This window comes from Heptranchias perlo, unplaced genomic scaffold (genome assembly GCF_035084215.1).
Source record: "Heptranchias perlo isolate sHepPer1 unplaced genomic scaffold, sHepPer1.hap1 HAP1_SCAFFOLD_265, whole genome shotgun sequence".
NCBI classification, from domain to species: Eukaryota; Metazoa; Chordata; class Chondrichthyes; order Hexanchiformes; family Hexanchidae; genus Heptranchias; species Heptranchias perlo.
In genome coordinates, this window is record NW_027139277.1 from 125,687 (window position 1) to 151,733 (window position 26,047).

The 26,047-nt window shown below is 48.9% G+C and overlaps 1 protein-coding gene across 1 annotated transcript; it reads right to left on the reverse strand.

Moving 5' to 3' along the window:
• Positions 1 to 3,847: 3,847 nt before the first annotated feature.
• LOC137310609 (membrane-spanning 4-domains subfamily A member 15-like) lies at positions 3,848 to 22,327 on the reverse strand. The gene is made up of 7 exons (XM_067978339.1): positions 22,205 to 22,327; positions 21,626 to 21,699; positions 19,020 to 19,133; positions 17,288 to 17,344; positions 9,568 to 9,681; positions 6,761 to 6,886; positions 3,848 to 4,105 (listed from the first exon to the last, which is right to left on the reverse strand). Exons 2-7 carry the CDS (start codon positions 21,665 to 21,667, stop codon positions 4,097 to 4,099), a joined length of 462 nt encoding a protein of 153 aa, XP_067834440.1. The 5' UTR covers positions 21,668 to 21,699; positions 22,205 to 22,327; the 3' UTR covers positions 3,848 to 4,096.
• Positions 22,328 to 26,047: the final 3,720 nt, after the last annotated feature.

Genomic DNA, 26,047 nt, shown 5'->3' on the forward strand with positions numbered 1-26,047 from the left:
CTCTTTAGGAAGGATGTTCAGGGCCTTGGAGAGGGTGCGGAGGAGATTTCCCAGAATGGGACCAGGGATGAGGGACCTCAGTTATGTGGAGAGACTGGAGAAACTGGGAATTGTTCTCCTCAGAGCAGAGAAGGTTAAGGGGAGATTTGATTGAGGGGTTCAAAATCATGAAGGGTTTTGAGAGAGTAAATAAGGAGAGACTGTTTCCAGTGGCAGGAGGGTCGGGAACCAGAGGACACAGATTGAAGATAATCGGGGAAAGAACCAGAGGGGGAGATGAGGAGAAATTTTTCACACACGGAGAGATGTTAAGATGTGGAACGCACTGCCTGAAAGGGCGGGGGGAGCAGATCCCACAGATCTTTCAAAACGCAATTGGACATGTACAGGGTTATGGGGATAAAGCGGGGCGGGGGTACTGATTGGAGAGCTCTTTCGAAGAGCCGGCACAGGCACGATGGGCCGAACGGCCTCCTTCTGTGCTGTGAGACTCTTTGATGACAAACCAGCTTCAAATTCCTCCGTCACATTCTCAGATCCCTCCGAGGCCTCGCTCCTCTCTGCCTGGGAGAACCTCCCCCTTCTGTCCCAGGACATGCTCCCTCTTCTGTTAACTGGCACCAAGTGGAACTCCCTCCCGAATTCCCATTTCCTCCTCGTTACCTTTCTCCTCTCCTTCAAAAGCCGCGTCTGGACCGACCTCTTTGGCCGTGGTGGCGTTTGGCTCCCCTAAATCCACCCCCCCCGCTCTTCCTGTCTTGCCACCCGAACCACCTGTCAAACACCTCTGGTCGTTTTGTCGCGTGAAAAGTGCGTTTCGGACGGCAGGTTGCTTTTCTTGCAGCCTGTAAAATATTTCTCCCGGCTTTGATCCATGGGCCTTAAGAGGGTGGGGGCTGTCAGTGGGCCTTTGAGTGTCAGCTGTGGCTTAGTGGGTAGGACTCTCATCTCTAAGTCAGACCGTCATTGGTTCAAATCCCACTCCACACACTTAAGTTCCTTAAATCCAGGCTGACACTTCCTGGGGTCGGTACTGAGGGAGCGCCGCACTGTCAGAGGGTCGGTACTGAGGGAGCGCCGCACTGTCGGAGGGTCGGTACTGAGGGAGCGCCGCACTGTCGGAGGGTCGGTACTGAGGGTGCGCCGCACTGTCGGAGGGTCGGTACTGAGGGAGCGCCGCACTGTCGGAGGGTCGGTACTGAGGGAGCGCCGCACTGTCGGAGGGTCGGTACTGAGGGAGCGCTGCACTGTCGGAGGGTCGGTACTGAGGGAACGCCGCACTGTCGGAGGGTCGGTACCGAGGGAGCGCCGCACTGTTGGAGGTGCCGTCGTTTGGCTGAGACGTTAAACTGAGGCCCTACCTGCCCTGTCAGGTGGATGTAAAAGGTCCCATGGCCACTATTGGAAGAAGAGCAGGGGGAGTTCTCCCTGGGCCCCGATATTTACCCCTCGACCGACATCAGTAAAAAAACAGACGATCTGGCCATTTATCTCATTGCTGTTTGTGGGATCTTGCTGTGCACAGATTGGCTGCCACGTTCCCTACATTACAACAGTGACTACACTTCAAATGTACTTCATTGGCCGTGAAACCTTGGGACGTCCTGAGGTTGTGAAGGGCACTGGATATTATCGGGAGTCCTTTCTTTCCTTCCAGATGTAACTCGTCCTTTTCACGATTCTCCTCCCCCTGGGGGAAAGCATTGCAACCTCCCCTCTTGACATCTCCACGTTTGGCTCATTTGTCCTCGTCCCCGTGGCGGAGTAAAGGCTCAAATTTTTCCCGCCTGCCGATCGGGAAGCCGTGCACTCCCGGCCCGTGACTTAACTGGGCCGATTGATCGATACACGCAGCCAGCACGCGGTTTGGCGCTGGAATGTGCCGGGAGGTTCTCCCACAGTGCCGTTAGCAAGGGAGTCCCAGGATTTTGACCCAGCGACGATGAAGGAACGGCCGATATATTTTCAAGTCGGGATGGTGTGTGACTTGGAGGGGGACGTGCAGGTGGTGTTGTCCCCAATGTACCTGCTGCTCTTGTCCTTCTAGGTGGTAGAGGTGCTGTCGAAGAAGCCTTGGCGAGTTGCTGCAGTGCATCCTGTGGATGGTCCACACTGCAGCCACTGTGCGTCGGTGGTGAAGGGAGTGAATGTTTCGGGTGGTGGATGGGGTGCCAATCAAGCGGGCTTCATATGTCCTGGATGGTGTCGAGCTTCTTGAGTGTTGTTGGAGCTGCACTCATCCAGGCAAGTGGAGAGTATTCCATCACACTCCTGACTTGTGCCTTGGAGATGGTGGAAAGGCTTTGGGGAGTCAGGAGGTGAGTTACTTGCCGCAGAATACCCAGCCTCTGACCTGCTCTCGTAGCCACAGTATTTATATGGCTGGTCCAGTTAAGTTTTTGGTCAATGGTGACCCCCAGGACGTTGATGGTGGGGGACTCGGCGATGGTAATGCCGTTGAATGTCAAGGGGAGGTGGTTAGACTCTCTCTTGTTGGAGATGGTCATTGCCTGGCACTAATGTTACTTGCCACTTATCAGCCCAAGCCTGGATGTTGTCCAGGTCTTGCTGCATGCGGGCTCGGACTGCTTCATTATCTGAGGGGTTGCGAATGGAACTGAACACTATGCAATCATCAGCGAACATCCCCATTTCTGACCTTATGATGGAGGGAAGGTCATTGATGAAGCAGCTGAAGATGGTTGGGCCTAGGACACTGCCCTGAGGAACTCCAGCAGCGACATCCTGGGGCTTAGATGATTGGCCTCCAACAACCACAACCACTTTCCTTTGTGCTAGGTATGACTCCAGCCACTGGAGAGTTTTCCCCTGATTCCCATTGACTTCAATTTTACTGGGGCTCCTTGGTGCCACACTTGGTCAAATGCTGCCTTGATGTCAAGGGCAGTCACTCTCACCTCACCTCTGGAATTCAGCTCCTTTGTCCACGTTTGTCAGGGGGAAAACTCTCCAGTGTCCTAGGCCCAACCATCTTCAGCTGCTTCATCAATAACCTTCCCTCCATCATAAGGTCAGAAATGGGGATGAAACAAGGCTGTAATGAGGTCTGGAGCCGAGTGGTCCTGGCGGAACCCAAACTGAGCATCGGTGAGCAGGTTATTGGTGAGTAAGTGCCACTTGATAGCACTGTCGACAACACCTTCCATCACTTTGCTGATGATTGAGAGTAGACTGATGGGGCGGTAATTGGCCGGATTGGATTTGTCCTGCTTTTTGTGGACAGGACATACCTGGGCAATTTTCCACTTTGTCGGGTAGGTGCCAGTGTTATAGCTGTACTGGAACAGCTTGGCTAGAGGCGCGGCTAGTTCTGGAGCACAAGTCTCCATTGGTCAAAGAGGTAGGTTTTAAGGAGCATCTTAAAGGAGGAGCGAGAGGCGGAGAGATTTAGGGAGGGAATTCCAGAGCTTAGGGCCCAGGCAGCTGAAGGAACGGCTGCCAATGGTGGAGAGATTAAAATCGGGGGGATGCGCAAGAGGCCAGAATTGGAGGAGCTCAGAGATCTCGGAGGGTTGTAGGGGCTGGAGGAGGTTACAGAGATAGGAAACGGGGGGGGGGTGGGGGGGCGGGGGGGGTGTGGCGGCGAGGGCCATGGAGGGATTTGAAAACAAGGTTAAGAATTTTAAAATGGAGGTGTTCCCAGACCGGGAGCCAGTGTCGGTCAGTGAGCACAGGGGGTGATGGGTGAACGGGACTTGGTGCGAGTTAGGATACGGGGGCGGGGGGCAGCTGAATTGAGGATGAGCTCAAGTTTCCGGAGGGTGGGAAGTCTCCTTCATGATCTCGGCTGTAAAAGATTTGTTGAACAGAAACAATGATTTCCACATTCTTGCAACATTTAATATTTAAGCATATACAGGTTTTTAGCCCTTGTCGTCAGGGCCCTGTTACAAACACTAAAAGACCATTTACACCAATAGACATTCCTATTAAGATTCCGTATTAAATAATGGACAGCACAATTTGTTCAAGGTCACCTCAAACAAGAAAAAGGTCCAGTCACATTCGTTGCTCCTTCAAAGGCAAGCCACACCTTCCATCATGCTGCTCGTGCCAGTCCCACGAGTACATAGCATCACTGCGGCTGGAAAAACATCAAAAAATAATCTGTTAATCTGGTTTTTGTCGGAAAGAATAAACACGCGAGAACCTCAGAATTATCTGTGGATCAAAAGGGTCCTTCACCACTCCCCCTTCCCCAATTTGCTCAGCTGGTCAAGGCAGTAATTCCCACGCAGAGCAGGAAAGGCCCCAGGCTTCATTCCAGGCCTGTGCCGAGTGGATTGATCCCACACGCAGAGCAGGAAAGGCCCCAGGCTTGTGCCGAGTGGATTGATCATGTATTATTGACCAGGATGGTATCATCCTAGTAAATCTTTGTGCACCTTCTCCGGTGCCTCTATATCCTTTTTATAATATGGAGACCAGAACTGTGCACAGTGCTCTAAATAGGTGGTCTATATAAGTTTAACATAACTTCTCTGCTTTTCAATTCTATCCCTCTAGAAATGAACCCCAGTGCTTTGTTTGCATTTTTATGGCTTTGTTAACCTGCGTCACTGCTTTTAATGATTTGTGAATCTGTACCCCTAGATCCCTTTGCGCCTCAGCTCCCAATAGAGGTGGTGTTTTGCTGTTGTTGACATTATTGACCAGGATGGTATCAGGTTAAAAGAAAAAGCATACAACATAGCAAAGATTACCGGTAAGCCTGAAGATTGGGAAAACTTTAAAAACCAGCAAAGGATGACTAAAAGAATAATAAAGAGGGAGAAAATAAATTATGAGAGTAAACTAGCAAGAAATATAAAAACTGACAGTAAAAGCTTCTACAAGTATATAAAAAGGAAGAGGATGAGACTGGGGAAATAATAATGGAAAACAAGGAAATGGCAGAGGAATTGAACAGATATTTTGTATCTGTCTTCACAGTAGAAGACACGAATAATATACCAATAATAGTAGAAAATCAAGGGGCAAAGGGGAGGGAGGAACTAAAAACAATCACTATCACTGGAGAAAAAGTACTAGGTAAACTAATGGGTCTAAAGGCTGACAAGTCCCCTGGACCTGATGGCTTGCATCCGAGGGTCTGAAAGGAAGTGGCTACAGAGATAGTGGATGCATTGGTTGTAATCTTCCACTCGATTCTGGAAAGGTCCCAGCGGATTGGAAAACCGCAAACGTAACACCCCTATTCAAGAAGGGAGTGAGACAGAAAGCAGGTAACTATAGACCAGTTAGCCTAACATCTGTCATTGGGAAAATGCTAGAATCAATTATTAAGGAAGTAGTAGCAGGATATTTGGAGACTCAAAATACAATCAAAGGAGAGTCAGCATGGTTTTATGAAGGGGAAATCATGTCTGACAAATTTATTAGAGTTCTTTGAGGAAGTAATGGGCAGGGTGGATAAAGGGGAACCAATGGATGCAGTATATTTGGATTTCCAAAAGGCATTCGATAAAAGATTACTGCACAAGATAAGAGCTCATGGTGTTGGGGGTAATATACTGGCATGGATAGAGGATTGGCTAACTAACAGAAAACAAAGAGTCGGGATAAAAGGGTCATTTTCAAAATGGCAATCTGTAACTAGTGGGGTGCCGCAGGGCTCAGTGCTGGGGCCTCAGCTATTTACAATATATATCAATGACTTGGATGAAGGAACAGAGTGTCTTGTGGCCAAATTTGCTGATGATACAAAGATAGGTGGAAAAGCAAGTTGCGATGAGGACACAAAGTGTCTGCAAAGGGATATCGACAGGTTAAGCGAATGGGCAAAAATTTGGCAGATGGAATATAATGTGGGAAAACGTGAAGTATGGGAGGGAAAATAAAAAAGCAAAATATTATTTGAATGGAGAAATACTACAAAATGCTGCGGTACAGAGGGATCTGGGTGTCCTCGTACATGAAACACAAAAAGTCAACATACAGGTGCAGCAGGTAATCGGGAAGACAAACGGAATATTGGCCTTTATTTCTAGGGGGATGGAGTGTAAAAGCAGGGAAGTCATGCTACAACTGTACAGGGTGCTGGTGAGACCACACCTGGAGTACTGCGGACAGTTCTGGTGCCCTTATTGCATTGGAGGCAGTTCAGAGAAGGTTCACTAGGTTGATTCCGGGTATGGAAGGGTCGTCTTATGAGGAAAGATTGAACAGGTTGGGTCTACACTCATTGGAGTTTAGAAGAACGAGAGGAGATCTTATTGAAACGTACAAGATTCTGAGGGGACTCGATAGGGTAGATGCTGAGAGGATGTTACCCCTCATGGGGGAATCTAAAACTAGGGGGCATAGTCTCAGAATAAGGGGTCGCCCGTTTAAGACGGAAATGGGGAGGAATTTCTTAACCCAGAGGGTCGTGAATCTTTGGAATTCTTTACCCCGAAAAGCCGTGGAGGCTGAGTCATTGAATACATTCAAGGCTGAGTTAGACCAATTTTTGATCGGCGAGGGAGTCAAAGGACATGGGGAAAGGGCGGGAAAGTGGAGTTGAGGTAAAAATCAGATCAGCCATGATCTCATTAAATGGCGGAGCGGGCTCGAAGGGCCGAATGGCCTGCTCCTGCTCCTATCTCTTATGGTCTTATAACCGAATTGCACACATTTGTTTCGGGGCTGATGGCACACGGCCGGATCACATGTGGGGGGAAAATTCTGTCCCCCTCTCAGCCCAGCCACCTCCCGCCCATTGATGCCGATACTCCACTATCTGTCGGCGCATTCTTACCGTAACGGAGTTAATGTTGCAGCAACGAAACAGATGTCTGCCAATTAGGATGGAGCAACCGATGGCTATGACCAACTCGGCCACTGTGAACATCTGTAACACTATCACCAAGGTGACTGGTGCCAACTGTGGATTAAAGCACAATGACATTCACCTCACTTGTACTTGTTGTGAAAGACACTGAGTGCTTTTGCATCAGCACTTGTAAGACAGTTGAAGATAAAGAGGGATCGGTACCATTTTAACCCATGATCCATCCTCACCCACCCTCGCTCCATCTTGTCCCATCGCTATTATAAGGTCATTGCTCCTCTGACGCTCTTCTCTTGGTCTCCTAGGCTCTCCATATTCCTTCACCCCTTGGCAAGGCTCACCCCATTATCCTCCCAGGGGATCCCAATTCTACACAACTCCTTAACGTCAGCGTCCCCCTCCTGAAACTGAATCTCGCTGTTCACTTAATCTGCTTCTTGACCGTTATCTCTCCAACCCTTTTCCAATCTTGGCGGTGTCCTGCACAGACTGGTTTGCCCTTTGCCCAGATCCCAACAATGACAATAATATCACTTGGTTTTTGAGACATGGACAATAGTGAATCGATGCTCCCTTTTATACCCCCATCCCGAAGTCAATTTCACCCCCTGGGATGTGTTTAGTCTCCACCTTTCTACAAGACAAAGAGAGGACCGTTGACTTGAATGGTTCAGCCCACTCAGTAGACTGAACACATGACCACAAAATTCATGGTGCTGGCCAAATTCAAGAGGAGGGGGGAGGTACAACATTTAGTCTCTGAATGATTGACACGGCAACATGAATAATATTACAGGGCACGGATTTAAGATAATCGGGGAAAGAACCAGAGGGGGAGATGAGGAGAATGTTTTTTTACGCAGCGAGTTGTGATGATCTGGAATTCGCTGCCTGAAAGGGCGGTGGGAACAGATTCAATAATAACTTTCAAAAGGGGGGAATCGGAGAGATGCTCGAAGGGGGAAAATTTACAGGGCGACGGGGGAAAGAGCAGGAGGGAGTGGGATTAATTGGAGAGCTCTTTGAAAGGGCCGGCACAGGCACGATGGGCCGAATGGCCTCTTTCCGTGCTGTTTCATTGTAATCTTTTCTTCATTTACTGCTAAGTTATGCCTGTGATGTCACAGTCCTCTCGAATGTCATTGCTATATGACATCAGTGAGACAGCAGTGCTCAGCAACCAACCTCTCCGAGTACCGCTCATTACAGGCTGGCCTGAAGGCCAAATAAGCTCTGGAGAACAGGACCGTCAACTTCTTCCTGACAAAATATCGGGCGACAGGTGCGATTCCGCGTCCACGGCCTTGTCCAATTTCACTCCCCGCCCCCATGTACTTAATAATAGCGAGTAACAATGAGCCGAGCCAGCAGGCTGACAATGTTGCTGCTGTCCTTTCCCTTTGGTGTGCCCGATCTTCCAAGGAAACCCAGCAAGGTGGAGCCCCAATCCTCCAGCATTTGCCTGTAATTGTTTCGGTTTTGGGCGTGATCATATCCTGGGGACATCGCCTGCCTTGTTGCGGGAGAATGACCCAAGGTGATATCAGCTGCCTGCTTCTCCAGGTAAAAAGTTGGAGGCTTTGGCTTCTTACCAAACAGGTTGGTGGTTCATCAAGAGGAGGCACAACCTGAGGTTGTGGTCACCTGTCCTAATATCTCCTCATGTGGCTCGGTGTCGCATTTAGTCTGATTTACGCTCCTGTGAAGCGCCTTGGGGTGTTTTACTATATATAAATGCAAGTTTTGTCGTTGATTTGGGACCTCCCCGGAGCCAAAACCTGAACGAGACTCCCTTTTGGAACTTCAGCCCATCTGCTGCTGAAACCCTCATCGGTGCCTTTGTTACCTCCAGACTCGACTATTCCAATGCTCTCCAGGCCAGCCTCCCATCCTTCATCCTCCAGAAACATCAGCTCATCCAAAACTCTGCTGCCCCCGCCCCCGTATCCCAACTCGCACCAAGTCCCGTTCACCCATCACCTCACTGTGCTCGCTGACCTACATTGGCTCCCGGTCTGGGAACGCCTCGATTTTAAAATTCTCATCCTCGTGTTCAAATCCCTCCATGGTCCTCGCCCTCCCTCCCTATCTCTGTAACCTCCTCCAGCCCTACAACCCTCCGAGATCTCTGCCCTCCTCCAATTCTGGCCTCTTGTCCATCCCCCCGATTCCCATCGTTCCACCATTGGCGGCCGTGCCTTCAGCTGCCTGGGCCCTAAGCTCTGGAATTCCCTCCCTAAACCTCTCCGCCTCTCTCATCTCCTTTAAGACACTCCTTAAAACCTCCCTCTTTTAACCAAGTTTTCGGTCACCTGCCCTAATATCTCATGTGCTCGGTGTCAAATTTTGTCTGATTTACGCTCCTATGAAGCAGCTTTGGACGTTTCTACTACGGTAAAGGCGCTGCATAAACGTAAGTTGCTGTTGTTCATAGAATCATTGAAAGGTTACAGCACGGAAGGAGGCCATTCAGCCCATCGAGTCAGCGCCGGCTCTATGCAAGAGCAATCCAGCTAGTCCCACTCCCCCGCCCTTTCCCCGTAGCCCTGCAAATTCTTTCAAGTACTCTCTGCTGATTCAGGACTTCCTCGGGGCAGGTGATGGGGGCGATCCCAGGCGAGGAACAGACCCAGTGCACTTTGCAAGAGGAGATCCAGGAAAATTGTCTCCGTAATTACCAAACTGAAAAGCCATAAAGTGATTTTTTAATACCTATATATATATATAAAAAAATGAGATAAGGGACAATATAATTGCCATAAAATGGAACTTACCGGCCGGTACGCTGTGTAATAGGCTAATGGAAAATACAGCGACATAGAGTATGCAATGATACCGAGTCCTGCAGCAACAGCACTGATGATATTAGTTATCAATACGATCTTCACCTGTAAACAATATCAGGTGACATAAAGGATGGCTACTGATAAACTCACTGACGTAGCATTAGAAAAAAGAACTTGCCTTTAGCCAGCGGTTTTCACGACCCCAGGATGTCCCAAAGCACTTTACAGCAAAAGAAGTACTTCACTTGAAGTGTAGTTACTGTTGTATTGTAGGAAACACGGCAGCCAATTTGCACACTGCAAGCTCCCACAAACAGCAATGTGATAATGACCAGATAATCTGTTTTTCAGTGATATTGGTTGAAGGATAAATATTGCCCAGGACACCGGGGAGAACCCTCCTACTCTTCTCCCAATAGGATCTTTTAAGCCCACCTGTGATGGCCTCTGTTTAACATCTCATCCGAAAGACAGAACCTTTGACAGTGCAGCGCTCCCTCAGTACTGGCACCGGGAGCTTTGGGCTAGATTTTGTGCTCAAGTCTCTGGAGTGAGACTTGAACCCACAACCTTCATCTGGTCGGCATGTCAAGCTTAGCTTTCAAGGTGAGGACAGTATGCCTATGGAACTGTACCCTATCAATGCTCAAACAGGAGAGAGAGGGCAGGGGAGGGGAGACAACGGGTATGGAAAGAAGCCCACAAATTACTGTCGGTGGTAACAGCAGATGAAAGTTTAACATGTGCGTACGACATTCCTCTAACAGCTACTTTAGCAGAGGTGTTAGCCCATTTAAGATTGGAAAATAGGGACAGGAGCCTTTCTTAGGACGGGAGTGGAAGGAGTGGAAATCTGATACGGTATCAGGTGGAGTTATGGGTGAGTGATTCTCCACGCCCAATTTTTGCTACATGGAACAGTGTTACCAGCCCAATGAGGAAGGAAACTGTGCTGGATCTAGTTCTGGGGAATGAAGTGGGGCAGGTGGAGCATGTTTCAGTGAGGGGGCATTTGGGGAACAGCCAATATATTGATATATATTCACAATATATATCAGTGATTTGGATGAGGGGACCAAATGTAATATTTCCAAGTTTGCTGATGACACAAAACTAGGTGGGAATGTGAGTTGTGAGGAGGATGCAAAGAGGCTTTAGGGGGATATAGACAGGCTAAGTGAGTGGGCAAGAACATGGCAGATGGAATATAATATGGAAAAATGTGAAGTTATCCACTTTGGTAGGAAAAACAGAAATGCAGAGTATTTTTTAAATGGTGAGAGATTGGGAAATGTTGATGTTCAAAGGGACCTGGGTGTCCTTGTACATGAGCCACTGAAAGTTAACATGCAGGTGCAGCAAGCAATTAGGAAGGCAAATGGTAAGTTGGCCTTTATTACAAGAGGATTTGAGTACAGGAGTAAAGATGTCTTACTGCAATTATACAGGGCCTTGGTGAGACCGCACCTGGAGTATTGTGTACAATTTTGGTCTCCTTATCTAAGAAAGGATATATTTGCCATAGAGGGAGTGCAACAAAGGTTCACCAGACTGATTCCTGGAATGGCGGGATTGTCATATGAGGAGAGATTGAGTAGACCAGGCCTGTTTTCTCTAGAGTTTAGAAGAATGAGAGGGGATCTCATTGAAACATACAAAATTCTTACAGGGCTCGACAGGGTAGATGCAGGGAGGATGTTTCCCCTGGCTGGGGAGTCTAGAGCCAGGGGTCACAGTCACAGGATAAGGGGTCGGCCATTTAGAACTGAGATGAGGAGAAATTTCTTCACTCAGAGGGTGGTGAATCTTTGGAATTCTCTACCCCAGAGGGCTGTGGAGGCTCAGTCATTGAATGCATTCAAAACAGAGATCGATAGATTTCTAGATATTAAAGACAACAAGGGATACGGGGATGGTGCAGGAAAATGGCATTGAGACAGAAGAACAGCCATGATCTTATTGAATGGCGGAGCAGGCTCGAGGGGCCGGATGGCCTACTCCTGCTCCTATTTCTCATGTTCTTATGTAATATCATTAGGTTTAGAATAGTTATGGAAAAGGACAAATAACAATCAAATGTGAAAATGCTTAACTGGAGGAGGGCTAATTTCAGTGAGTTTAAAAGGGATCTTGCCGGGTGGATTGGAATCAAAAATTGACAGGCAAATGGGAGGCCTTCAAGGAGGAGATGGTTCGGGTACAGAGTAGACACATTCCCACGAGGGGGAAAGGAAGGGCATCCAAAGCTAGAGCTCCCTGGATGACTAAAGATACAGAGATTAAAATGAACCAGAAAAAGGAGGCTTATAACAAATGTAAGGTTCATAGTAGAGGACCAGGCTGCACACAGAAAGCACAGAGGAGATCTAAAAAAGGGAATAAGAGGGGCACAGAGAGAGTATGAGAATAGATTAGTGGCTGGCATAAAAGGGAATCCAAAAGTCTTTTATAAAGATGTAAATAGTAAAAGGGTAGTCAAAGGAAAGGTGGGACCGATTAGGGACAAAAAAGGAGATCTTCATGTGGAGGCAGAGGGCACGGCTGAGGTACTGAATGAATACTTCACATCGGTCTTCACTAGAGAAGAGGATGCTGCCATTGTAGCAGTAAAGGAGGAGGTAGTAGTGATATTGGACAGGGTAAAAATAGATAAAGAGGAGGTACTTAAAAGATTGGCAGTACTCAAAGCGGAAAAGTCACCCGGTCCGGATGGGATGTATCCTCGGTTACTGAGGGAAGTAAGGGTGGAAATTGCCCCAGGCCACAATCTGCCAATCCTCCTTAGATATGGGGATGATGCCAGAGGGCTGGAGGATTGAAAATGTTACACCCTTGTTCAAAAAAGGGGCGAGGGATAAACCCAGCAATTACAGGCCAGTCAGCTCAATGTCGGTGGTGGGGAAACTTTTAGAGACAATAATCCGGGACAAAATTAATTGGCACTTGGAAAAGTCTGGGCTAATAAATGAAAGTCAGCATGGATTTGTTAAAGGCAAATTGTGTTTGACTAACTTGATTGAGTTCTTTGATGAAGTAACGGAGAGGGTCGATGAGGGCAGTGTGGTTGATGTTGGGTATATGAACTTTCAAAAGGCATTTGGTAAAGTACCACATAATAGACTTGTTAGAATCATAGAAAGGTTACAGCATGGAAGGAGGCTATTCGGCCCATCGAGTCCGTGCCGGCTCTATGCAAGAGCAATCCAGTTAGTCCCCCTCCCCCGCCCTATCCCCGTAGCCCTGCAAATTTCTTCCTTTCAAGTACTTATCCAGTTGCCTTTTGAAGGCCATGACTGAATCTGCCTCCACCACCCCCTTGGACAGTGCATTCCAGATCCTAACCACTCGCTGTGTAAAAAAGTTTGTCCTCATGTCACTTTTGGTTCTTTTGCCAATCACCTTAAATCTATGTCCTCTGGTTCTTGACCCTTGTTAGCAAAACTAAAGCCCATGGGATTAAAGGGACAGGGGCAGCATGGATAGAAAACTGTCTAAGGGACAGAAAGTAGAGAGTAATGGTGAATGGTTGTTTTTCAGACTGGAGGGAAGTATACAGTGGTGTTCCCCAGGGGTCAGTATTAGGACCACTGCTCTTTTTGATATATATTAATGACCTGGCCTTGGGTATAGAGGGTATAATTTCAAAGTTTACAGACACGAAATTGGAAAATGTAGTAAACAATGTGGAGGACAGTAACAGACTTCAGGAGGACACAGGCAGACTGGGGAAACGGGCAGACACATGGCAGATGGAATTTAACGCAGAGAAGTGTGAAGTGATATATTTTGGTAGGAAGAATGGGGAGAGGCAATATAAACTAAATGGTGCAATTTTAAAGGGGGTGCAGGAACAGAGAGACCTGGGGGTGTGTGTACACAAATCTTTGACGGTGCCAGGACAAGTTGAGAAGGTTGTTAAAAAAGCATATGGGATCCTGGGTTTTGTTAATAGAGTACAAAAGCAAGGAAGTTATGCTAAACCTTTATAAAACACTGGGTTAGACCTCAGCTGGAGTATTGTGTCCAATTCTGGGCCCCGCACACTTTAGGAAGGATGTTCAGGGCCTTGGAGAGGGTGCGGAGGAGATTTCCCAGAATGGTACCAGGGGATGAGGTACCTCAGTTATGTGGAGAGACTTGAGAAACTGGGATTGTTCTCCTCAGAGCAGAGAAGGTTAAGGGGAGATTTAATCGAGGGGGTTCAAAATCATGAAGGGTTTTGAAAGAGTAAATAAGGAGAAACTGTTTCCCAGTGGAAGGAGGGTCGGGAACCAGAGGACACAGATTTAAGATAATCAGGGAAAGAACCAGAGGGGACCTGAGGAAACATTTTTTTATGCAGCGAGTTGTGATGATCTGGAATGTGCTGCCTGAAAGGGCGGTGGGAACAGATTCAATAATAACTTTCAAAAGGGAATTGGATAAGTACGAGGAGGGAAAAAATTTACAGGGCGACGGGGGGAAAGAGCATAGGGGGAGTGGGACTGATTGGAGAGCTCGTTCACAGAGCTGGCACAGGCACGATGGGCCGAGTGGCCTCCTTCTGTGCTGTACTTACTATCATACTATGGGTGTCAGGCTTGGCTCAGTGGGTAGCACTCTCGCCTCTGAGTCAGAAGGTTGTGGGTTCAAGCCCCCGCTCTCTAAAGAGACTAGAACACAAAATCAAGGCTGATACTCCCAGTGCCAGTACTGAGGGAGCGCCGCACTGTCGGAGGGTCGGTACTGAGGGAGCGCCGCACTGTCGGAGGGTCGGTATTGAGGGAGTGCCGCACTGTCGGAGGGTCGGTACTGAGGGAGCGCCGCACTGTCGGAGGGTCGGTACTGAGGGAGCGCCGCACTGTCGGAGGGTCGGTACTGAGGGAGCGCCGCACTGTCGGAGGGTCGGTACTGAGGGAGCGCCGCACTGTCGGAGGGTCGGTACTGAGGGAGCGCCGCACTGTCGGAGGGTCGGTGCTGAGGGAGCGCCGCACTGTCGGAGGGTCGGTGCTGAGGGAGCGCCGCACTGTCGGAGGGTCGGTGCTGAGGGAGTGCCGCACTGTCGGAGGGTCGGTACTGAGGGAGCGCCGCACTGTCGGAGGGTCGGTACTGAGGGAGCGCCGCACTGTCGGAGGGTCGGTACTGAGGGAGCGCCGCACTGTCGGAGGGTCGGTACTGAGGGAGCGCCGCACTGTCGGAGGGTCGGTGCTGAGGGAGCGCCGCACTGTCGGAGGGTCGGTGCTGAGGGAGCGCCGCACTGTCGGAGGGTCGGTGCTGAGGGAGCGCCGCACTGTCGGAGGGTCAGTGCTGAGGGAGTGCCGCACTGTCAGAACTGAGGGAGCGCCGCACTGTCGGAGGGTCGGTACTGAGGGAGTGCCACACTGTCGGAGGTGCCGTCTTTCGGATGAGACGTTAAACCGAGGCCCCGTCTGCCCCTCTCAGTTGGATGTAAAAGATCCCACGGCCACTATTGGAAGAAGAGCAGGGGGGAGTTCTCCCCAGTGTCCTGGGGCAAATATTTATCCCTCAACCAACATCACTAAAAAACAGATGCTCTGGTCATTTATCACATTGTTGTTTGTGGGATCTTGCTGTGCGCAAATTGGCTGCCCCATTTCCTACATTACAACAGTGACTACACTTCAAAAGTACTTCATTGGTTGTAAAGCACTTTGGGAAGTCCTAAGGCCGTGAATGGGGGAAATTATAAATGAGGAACAAAGAAATGGCAGAACAATTAAACACATACTTTGGTTCTGTCTTCACAAAGGAGGACACAAATAACCTCCCAGAAATGTTAGGGAACCAAGGATCTAGTGAGAGGGAGGAACTGAAGGAAACCAGTATTAGTAAAAAAAGTGCTCGGGAAATTAATGGGGCTAAAGGCTGACAAATCCCCAGGACCTGATAATCTACATCCCAGAGTACTAAAGGAAGTGGCCCTGGAAATAGTGGATGCATTGGTGATCATCTTCCAAAATTCTAGAGACTCTGGAACAGTTCCTACAGACTGGAGGGTGGAAAATGTCACCCCACTATTTACAAAAGGAGGGAGAGAAAAAACAGGGAATTACAGACCAGTTAGCCTAACATCAGTAGTGGGGAAAATGCTAGAGTGTATTATAAAGGATGTGATAACAGAACACTTGGAGGGCATTAACGGGATTGGACAAAGTCAGCATGGGTTCATGAAAGGGAAATCGTGCTTAACAAATCTACTGGAGTTTTTCGAGAATGTAACTGGTAGAATAGATAGGGGAGAACCAGTGGATGTGGTGTACTTAGATTTTCAGAAGACTTTTGATAAGGTCCCACACAAGAGGTTAGTGTGTAAAATTAAAGCACATGGGATTGGGGGGAATATACTTGCATGGATTGAGAATTGATTAACAGACAGGAAGCAGAGAGTAGGAATAAACGGGTCTTTTTCCGGGTGGCAGGCAGTGACTAGTGGGGTGCCGCAGGGATCAATGCTTGGGCCCCAGCTATTCACAATATATATCAATGATTTGGAAGAGGGAACTAAATGTAACATTTCCAAGTTTGCAGATGACACAAAGCTGGGGTGGAATGTGAGCTGTGAGGAGGATGCAAAGAGGCTCCAATGTGATTCAGACAAGTTGGGTGAGCGGGCAAGAACATGGCAGATGCAGTACAACGTGGATAAATGTGAGGTTATCCACTTTGGTTGTAAAAACAGAAAGGCAGATTATTATCTGAATGGTGATAGATTGGGAAAAGGGGAGGTGCAACGAGACCTGGGTGTTCTTGTACACCAGTTGCTGAAAGCGAGCATTCAGGTGCAGCAAGCAGTTAGGAAGGCGAATGGTATGTTGGCCTTCATTGCAAGAGGATTTGAGTACAGGTGCAGGGATGTCTTACTACAGTTGTACGGGGCCTTGGTGAGACCGCATCTGGAGTATTGTGAGCAGTTTTGGTCTCCTTATCTGAGGAAGGATGTCCTTGCCATGGAGGGAGTGCAACGAAGGTTTACCAGACTGATTCCTGGGATGGCAGGACTGACGTATGAGGAGAGATTGGGTCGACTAGGCCGATATTCACTCGAGTTTAGAAGAATGAGAGGTGATCTCATCGAAACATATAAAATTCTAACAGGACTAGACAGACGAGATGCAGGGAGGTTGTTCCCGATGGCTGGGGAGTCCAGAACCAGGGGTCACAGTCTCAGGATACGGGATATGCCATTTAGAACCGAGATGAGGAGAAATTTCTTTACTCAGAGGGTGGTGAACCTGTGGAATTCTCTACCACAGAAGGCAGTGGAGGACGAGTCATTAGATGTATTCAAGAAGGAGATAGATATATTTCTTAATGCTAAAGGGATCAAGGGATATGGGGAAAAAGCGGGAACAGGGTACTGAGTTAGACGATCAGCCATGATCATTTTGAATGGCGGAGCAGGCCCGAAGGGCCGAATGGCCTATTCTAGCTCCTATTTTCTATGTTTCTATATCAATGCAAGTCTTTCTTTCTTTCATGCGCTCCGCTCACATGATGCTTTGTGCTCGAGCACGGAGGAGGAAAATCAGTCCCAACCCCCCCACCCCTTGAGTCCACTTCTTCCAGCACTGTGAGATTACAAGGCAGACTGTGTGTCGGAGCACGGCACTAGTGCACGGAGGGTATAAATGTAGGCAACCCTGCCTCCCCCCACCATTTCTTTTTACATTATTGCCAAACCAGTCGCAGTATTGATGTAAGTACTAACCTTGAACGAGTTTGATAGATCTTTAATTTCAGTCGTCAGTGCTCCTGAAATTATGTACTGCAAAAGAGAGCGGTGTAGCGGTTAGTATTTGTTATCACACATAGGAACAGGAGGAGGCCCATTCAGCCCCTCGAGCCTGTTACATAGAAACAGGAGGAGGCCCATTCAGCCCCCTCGAGCCTGTTACACAGGAACAGGAGGAGGCCCATTCAGCCCCTCGAGCCTGTTACACAGGAACAGGAGGAGGCCCATTCAGCCCCCCTCGAGCCTGTTACACAGGAACAGGAGGAGGCCCATTCAGCCCCCCTCGAGCCTGTTACACAGGAACAGGAGGAGGCCCGTTCAGCCCCTCGAGCCTGTTACACAGGAACAGGAGGAGGCCATTCAGCCCCTCGAGCCTGTTACACAGGAACAAGAGGAGGTCATTCAGCCCCCCTCGAGCCTGTTACACAGGAACAGGAGGAGGCCCATTCAGCCCCCTCGAGCCTGTTACACAGGAACAGGAGGAGGCCCATTCAGCCCCCCTCGAGCCTGTTACACAGGAACAGGAGGAGGCCCATTCAGCCCCTCGAGCCTGTTACACAGGAACAAGAGGAGGTCATTCAGCCCCCCTCAAGCCTGTTACACAGGAACAGGAGGAGGCCCATTCAGCCCCCTCGAGCCTGTTACACAGGAACAGGAGGAGGCCATTCAGCCCCCCCTCGAGCCTGTTACACAGGAACAGGAGGAGGCCCATTCAACCCCTCGAGCCTGTTACACAGGAACAGGAGGAGGCCCATTCAGCCCCTCGAGCCTGTTCCATAGGTAGATTTTAAGGAGCGTCTGAAATGAGGAGAGAGAGGTGGAGAAGTTTAGAGAGGGGATTCCAGAGCTTAGGGTCTAGTTAGATCCTCAAAGCTAGGAATTATCAGATTACCCATCCCTGAACTCTCTCTAATACATCAATGGCCTTGTGAGGAGGGTGAAGTGCCCAAAGTGACACACAGTAGCCTGGAAATGGCTGCTCTCGGCATTAGTGGATGAACCATTCCTTTGCTGCGTTTTTAAGGCCCGTGTTACCCTGATTATTTTAAACTGGTTCAGGCCTTTGTTAAAACAGTGGACGGCGGAATGTCACACAAGCAGAATGTCACACAAGCACGTTAAGTTGTCATCTGTTAACACAAGGCAACAGTCGGTTCTAAGGTCATGTTCTCAAAGGTGAATTCAGTGATCCCACACTCATTACACAGTAACAGGCCACACGCGCCTCCTCCCTCCCTACTCCATCTCACCCTCTCACCATCTCCTTCTATTCCTTTCTCCCTCATGTGTTTATCGAGCTTCCCCTTAAATCCATCTCCACTATTCACCTCAACTACTCCTTGTGGGAGCGAGTTCCACATTCCCACCGCTCTCTGGGGAAAGAAGTTTCTCCTGAATTCCCCGATTGGATTTATTAGTGACGATCTGATATTTACGGCCCCCTAGTTCTGGTCTCCCCCCACAAGTAGAAACATCTTCTCTACGTTTACCCGATCGAACCCTTTCACAATCTTAAAGACCTCGATCAGGTCACCCCTCAGCCTTCTCTTTTCTAGAGCAAAGAGCCCCAGCCCACTCGCAGCTCAACGAGACGGCAAATTGGAGAATCGGCAGATCTTTTTTGTTTGAGACGCGCACCGATGGCAAATGAGGACGGACTTGAGAAATCTACCCTTGAACTGTCACTTCTATAAAGCTATTAACGAACCCAGAGTCCAGTCCACCAGGGGGTCGCAAGATCTGATCCAAAGGAATTCCTTGCAGAGAAGAACAGGGGAATCCCAAACGTCACCTGGATTACTCCCAGCATTATCTGCGTGACCTGCACGTCGGAGAAAGTTTACACAGACACAATTAGACTTGAACTAGCCACAGTGGGAACAAAATAACCGTTTTGCTTGTAAACTGAAATATAAACTTTTCATTGGCATAAGAGCGTAGCAGAGTAAAATAGTGACTTACGATCTCAAAATGTTTTTGACTGTGACTCGAGTTAATAAATCATACAATTGTTACAGCACAGGAAGAGGCCATTCGGCCCATCGAGCCCGTGCTGGCTCTTTGTAAGAGCAATCCAGTTAGTCCCATTCCCCCGCAGCCCTGAAAATTTTTGCTCTTCAAATATTTATCTAATTCCTTTTTGAAAGCCACGATTGAATCTGCCTCCACCGCCCTTTCAGACAGCGCATTCCAGATCATAACAAAGTTTTTCTTCATGTCGCCTTTGGTTCTTTTGCCAATCACCTTAAATTTGTGTCCTCTGGTTCTCGACCCTTCCACCAATGGGAACAGTTTCTCTTTATTTACTTTATGTAAACCCATCATGATTTTGAACACTTCTATCAAATCTCCTCTTAACCTTCTCTGCTCTAAGGAGAACAACCCCAGCTTCTCCAGTCTATCCACGGAACTGAAGTCCCCCATCCTTGGAACCATTCGAGTAAATCCCTTCTGCACCCTCTCTAAGGCCTTCACATCCTTCCTAAAGTGCGGTGCCCAGAATTGGACACAATTCAGTGGTGGGGAAACTTTTAGAGACAATAATCCGGGACAAAATGAATTGGCACTTGGAAAAATCTGGTCTAATAAATGAAAGTCAGCACTGATTAGTTAAAGGCAAATCGTGTTTTACTAACTTGATTGAGTTCTTTGATGAAGTAACAGAGAGGGTCGATGAGGGCAGTGCGGTTGATGTAGTATATATGGACTTTCAAAAGGCATTTGATAAAGTCCCACATTATAGACTTGTTAGCAAAGTTAAAGCCCCTGGGATTAAAGGGACAGTGACAGCGTGGATACAAAATTGTCTAAGGGACAGAAAGCAGAGAGTAATGGTGAATGGTTGTTTTTCAGACTGGAGGGAAGTATACAGTGGTGTTCCCCAGGGGTCAGTATTAGGACCATTGCTCTTTTTGATATATATTAATGACCTGGACTTGGGTATAGAGGGTATAATTTCAAAGTTTGCAGATGACACAAAACTGGGAAATGTGGTAAACAATGTGGAGGACAGTAACAGACTTCAAGACACGGACAGACTGGTGAAACGGGCAGACACATGGCAGATGTAATTTAACGCAGAGAAGTGTGAAGTTATACATTTTGGTAGGAAGAATGAGGAGAGGCAATATAAACCAAATGGTCCAATTTTAAAGGAGCCCCCACAGAGAGACCTGGGGGTGCACATACACAAATCTTTGAAGGTGGCAGGACAAGTTGAGAAGGTTGTTAAAAAGCATATGGGATCCTGGGCTTTATTAATAGAGGCACAGAGTACAAAAGCAAGGGGGTTGTGCTAAACCTTTATAAAACACTGGGTTAGACCTCACCTGGAGTATTGTGTCCAATTCTGGGCCCCCTGCGCTTTAGGAAGGATGTCCAGGCCTTGGAGAGGGTGCAGAGGAGATTTACAAGAATGGGACCAGGGATGAGGGACCTCAATTAAGTGGAGAAACTGGAGAGGCTGGAATTATTCTCCTCAGAGCAGAGAAGGTTAAGGGCGGATTTAATCGAGGGGTTCAAAATCAGGAAGGGTTTTGATAGGGTAAATAAGGAGAAACTGTTTCCAGTGGCAGGAGGGTTGGTAACCAGAGGACACAGATTTAAGGTAATTGGTAACAGAAGCAGAGACGACATGAGGAAAAGAAATTTTACGCAGTGGGTTGTTATGATCTGGAAGTCGCTGCCTGAAAGGGTGGTAGAAGCAGATTCAATAATAACTTTCAAAAGGGAAATGGATAAATATTTGAAGGGGAAATATTTGCAGGGCGATGGGGAAAGAGCAGGGGAATGTGGGAGTAACTGGAGTGCTCTTTCGAAGAGCCGGCATAGGCTCGATGGGCTGAATGGTCTCCTGCTATGATACCGTATTTGATGGAAGCACAGGTTTTGGGGAGGCTTTTAAAGGCAAGATGAAAAGTGGCAGAGGCACAGAAGTTGTGGGGGAGACAAGAAGGTTAATGGTGCAGCAGAGGGAGGGGGGGTGGGGTGGGGGAAGGATGGAAGGGGAGGTCAGAGACCAGAGGATAAAGAACCAGAGTACAGACGTGAGGTGCAGGGCTAGAGGAGGTTGCAGATGTATAAAGCGGGGATGAGAATTTTGAACTCAGTGCGTTGTGAGACAAGGAGCTAGTCGGGGAGGACAGTGGGTGACGATTCGAGGCGTGTAGCTCGGAGTTTGTCTCGTGCGGAGCTGGCGAGTCAGGCAAGAGGCCTCTGCAGAGTCAAATCTGCAGGCAAGGACAACATTTCACCCGTTTATCAAACATTGCATAGGTCTCGCAAGCGACTGAACAGAAGACAATATATTCTTACTCCGAGAGTACTCAGTTCTCGACTTAAACCTTTCGACGACATGGTAGCTTCTCTTGGGCTGGACTTCACATGGGCTGCACAGATAAAAGGAAAAGGTTGTCTATTAGCAATGCAGACCCATTTTAATGCCGATTGCTCTCTCTCTATTGCCAGCCTGGAAGCTGACTCCAAGCTGCCCAGTTCAGAACAGATACACCGCTGATGGATGCTGCTCAGTCAGTGGCGGTCTACATACAATCTTGCAGCACAGAATCAAACCATTCAGCCCAACTGGTCGATGCCGGTGTTTATGCTCCACACGAGCCACCTCCCACTCTCATGACCTCTTCCCACCCGGCACCCGTATCCCTCTATTCCCTTCTCCCTCCCCTGAAATGCGTAATTGTCTCTGCTTCACCTGTGGCAGCCAATTCCAAATTCCCATCACTCTCTGTGTAAAGCAATCCCTTCTAAATTCTTTATTTGATCTGTTGGCGACTACTTTAGATTTCAATAATTTTCTCATAGTATGGGGACGAGAACTGCCCTCTAAGTGCGGTCTAATCAAGCCTCGATATCAATGTAACATTACCCCCTTACCAGAGCAGCTCCAGACCAGCGAGGGAGCTGGCTCCTAAATATCCACCTCCACCGTATGGCCACAATCCAATTCTCCTCGGCCCAGTAATCGCCGCTACTAAATAATAGACCCTGGTCGTCCGTTCACAGCAGGCAGAGACACACAGCTGACAAAAGAAGTACAATTTACAATCACGGAGACACTGCCCCCCTGAACCCGGTGTCTATCAGGGAATAGTCACTCTGGGTACAGTTCCCACCTCTCTCCAGTATCACACTGACCCCCTGAACCCATCGGTATTTACGGTTGAGAAAGGCATGGATGTTAGGGAACTTGGGGAAATAAATAGTGATGTCTTGAGGAGTGTACATATTACAGAGAGGGAGGTGCTGGAAGTCTTAACGCGCATCAAGGTAGATAAATCTCTGGGACCTGATGAAATGTATCCCAGGACGTTATGGGAGGTTAGGGAGGAAATTGCAGGTCCCCTAGCAGAGATATTTGAATCATCGACAGCTACAGGTGAGGTGCCTGAAGATTGGAGGGTAGCAAATGTTGTGCCTTTGTTTAAGAAGGGCGGCAGGGAAAAGCCTGGGAATTACAGACCGGTGAGCCTGACATCTGTAGTGGGTAAGTTGTTAGAGGGTATTCTGAGAGACAGGATCTACGGGCATTTGGAGAGGCAGGGACTGATTAGGAACAGTCAGCATGGCTTTGTGAGGGGAAAATCATGTCTCACGAATTTGATTGAGTTTTTTGAAGGGGTAACCAAGAAGATAGATGAGGGCTGTGCAGTAGACGTGGTCTACATGGACTTTAGCAAAGCCTATGACAAGGTACCGCATGGTAGGTTGTTACATAAGGTTAAATCTCACGGGATCCAAGGTGAGGTAGCCAATTGGATACAAAATTGGATTGACGACAGGAGACAGAGGGTGGTTGTAGAGGGTTGTTTTTCAAACTGGATGCCTGTGTCCAGCGGTGTGCCTCAGGGATCGGTGCTGGGTCCGCTGTTATTTGTTATTTATATTAATGATTTGGATGAGAATTTAGGAGGCATGGTTAGTAAGTTTGCAGATGACACCAAGATTGGTGGCATTGTGGACAGTGAAGAAGGTTATCTGGGATTGCAACGGGATCTTGATAAATTGGGCCAGTGGGCCGATGAATGGCAGATGGAGTTTAATTTAGATAAATGTGAGGTGATGCATTTTGGTAGATCGAATCGGGCCAGGACCTACTCCGTTAATGGTAGGGCGTTGGGGAGAATTATAGAACAAAGAGATCTAGGAGTACAGGTTCATAGCTCCTTGAAAGTGGAGTCACAGGTGGATAGGGTGGTGAAGAAGGCATTCAGCATGCTTGGTTTCATTGGTCAGAACATTGAATGCAGGAGTTGGGATGTCTTGTTGAAGTTGTACAAGACATTAGTACGGCCACACTTGGAATACTGTGGATGCTACCGGGACTTGATGGTTTGACTTATAGGGAGAGGTTGGATAGACTGAGACTTTTTTCCCTGGAGAGGAGGTTTAGGGGTGATCTTATAGGAGTCTATAAAATAATGAGGGGCATAGATAAGGAAGATAGTCAAAATCTTTTCCCAAAGGTAGGGGAGTCTATAACGAGGGGGCATAGATTTAAGGTGAGAGGGGAGAGATACAAAAGGGTCCAGAGGGGCAATTTTTTCACTCAAAGGGTGGTGAGTGTCTGGAACGAGCTGCCAGAGGCAGTAGTAGAGGCGGGTACAATTTTGTCTTTTAAAAAGCATTTGGACAGTTACATGGGTAAGATGGGTCTAGAGGGATATGGGCCAAGTGCAGGCAATTGGGACGAGCTTGGTGGTATAAACTGGGCGACATGGACATGTTGGGCCGAAGGGCCTGTTTCCATGTTGTAAACTTCTATGATTCTATGAACCCGGTGTCTATCAGGGAATAGTCACTCTGGGTACAGTTCCCACCTCTCTCCAGTATCACACTCACCCCCCCCCTGAACCCGGTGTCTATCAGGGAATAGTCACTCTGGGTACAGTTCCCACCTCTCTCCAGTATCACACTGACCCCCCCCCCTGAACCCAGTGTCTATCAGGGAATAGTCACTCTGGGTACAGTTCCCACCTCTCTCCAGTATCACACGGACCCCCCCCCTGAACCCAGTGTCTATCAGGGAATAGTCACTCTGGGTACAGTTCCCACCTCTCTCCAGTATCACACGGACCCCCCCCCTGAACCCGGTGTCTATCAGGGAATAGTCACTCTGGGTACAGTTCCCACCTCTCTCCAGTATCACACTGACCCCCCCCCTGAACCTGGTGTCTATCAGGGAATAGTCACTCTGGGTACAGTTCCCACCTCTCTCCAGTATCACACGGACCCCCCCCCTGAACCCAGTGTCTATCAGGGAATAGTCACTCTGGGTACAGTTCCCACCTCTCTCCAGTATCACTCTGACCCCCCCCCTGAACACAGTGTCTATCAGGGAATAGTCACTCTGGGTACAGTTCCCACCTCTCTCCAGTATCACACTGACCCCCCCCTGAACCCGGTGTCTATCAGGGAATAGTCACTCTGGGTACAGTTCCCACCTCTCTCCAGTATCACACGGACCCCCCCCCTGAACCCAGTGTCTATCAGGGAATAGTCACTCTGGGTACAGTTCCCACCTCTCTCCAGTATCACACGGACCCCCCCCTGAACCCAGTGTCTATCAGGGAATAGTCACTCTGGGTACAGTTCCCACCTCTCTCCAGTATCACACGGACCCCCCCCTGAACCCGGTGTCTATCAGGGAATAGTCACTCTGGGTACAGTTCCCACCTCTCTCCAGTATCACACGGACCCCCCCCCTGAACCCGGTGTCTATCAGGGAATAGTCACTCTGGGTACAGTTCCCACCTCTCTCCAGTATCACACGGACCCCCCCCCTGAACACAGTGTCTATCAGGGAATAGTCACTCTGGGTACAGTTCCCACCTCTCTCCAGTATCACACGGACCCCCCCCCTGAACACAGTGTCTATCAGGGAATAGTCACTCTGGGTACAGTTCCCACCTCTCTCCAGTATCACACGGACCCCCCCCCTGAACCCGGTGTCTATCAGGGAATAGTCACTCTGGGTACAGTTCCCACCTCTCTCCAGTATCACACTGACCCCCCCCTGAACCCAGTGTCTATCAGGGAATAGTCACTCTGGGTACAGTTCCCACCTCTCTCCAGTATCACACGGACCCCCCCCCTGAACCCAGTGTCTATCAGGGAATAGTCACTCTGGGTACAGTTCCCACCTCTCTCCAGTATCACACGGACCCCCCCCCTGAACCCGGTGTCTATCAGGGAATAGTCACTCTGGGTACAGTTCCCACCTCTCTCCAGTGTTACACTGACCCCCCCCTGAACCCGGTGTCTATCAGGGAATAGTCACTCTGGGTACAGTTCCCACCTCTCTCCAGTATCACACGGACCCCCCCCCTGAACCCAGTGTCTATCAGGGAATAGTCACTCTGGGTACAGTTCCCACCTCTCTCCAGTATCACTCTGACCCCCCCCCTGAACCCGGTGTCTATCAGGGAATAGTCACTCTGGGTACAGTTCCCACCTCTCTCCAGTATCACTCTGACCCCCCCCCTGAACCCGGTGTCTATCAGGGAATAGTCACTCTGGGTACAGTTCCCACCTCTCTCCAGTATCACACTGACCCCCCCCTGAACCCGGTGTCTATCAGGGAATAGTCACTCTGGGTACAGTTCCCACCTCTCTCCAGTATCACACGGACCCCCCCCCTGAACCCAGTGTCTATCAGGGAATAGTCACTCTGGGTACAGTTCCCACCTCTCTCCAGTATCACACTGACCCCCCCCCCCC

Coding starts and splice junctions, on each gene's coding strand:
- LOC137310609 (XM_067978339.1), bottom strand. CDS start 21,667: ATGTCGTCGAAAGGTTTAAGTCGAGAACTGAGTACTCTCGGA. Junction 9,682..17,287: donor ATCTATCAAACTCGTTCAAG/GTTAGTACTTAC, acceptor TATTGTTTACAG/GTGAAGATCGTATTGATAAC. Junction 6,887..9,567: donor ATTACACAGCGTACCGGCCG/GTAAGTTCCATT, acceptor TTTAATCCACAG/TTGGCACCAGTCACCTTGGT.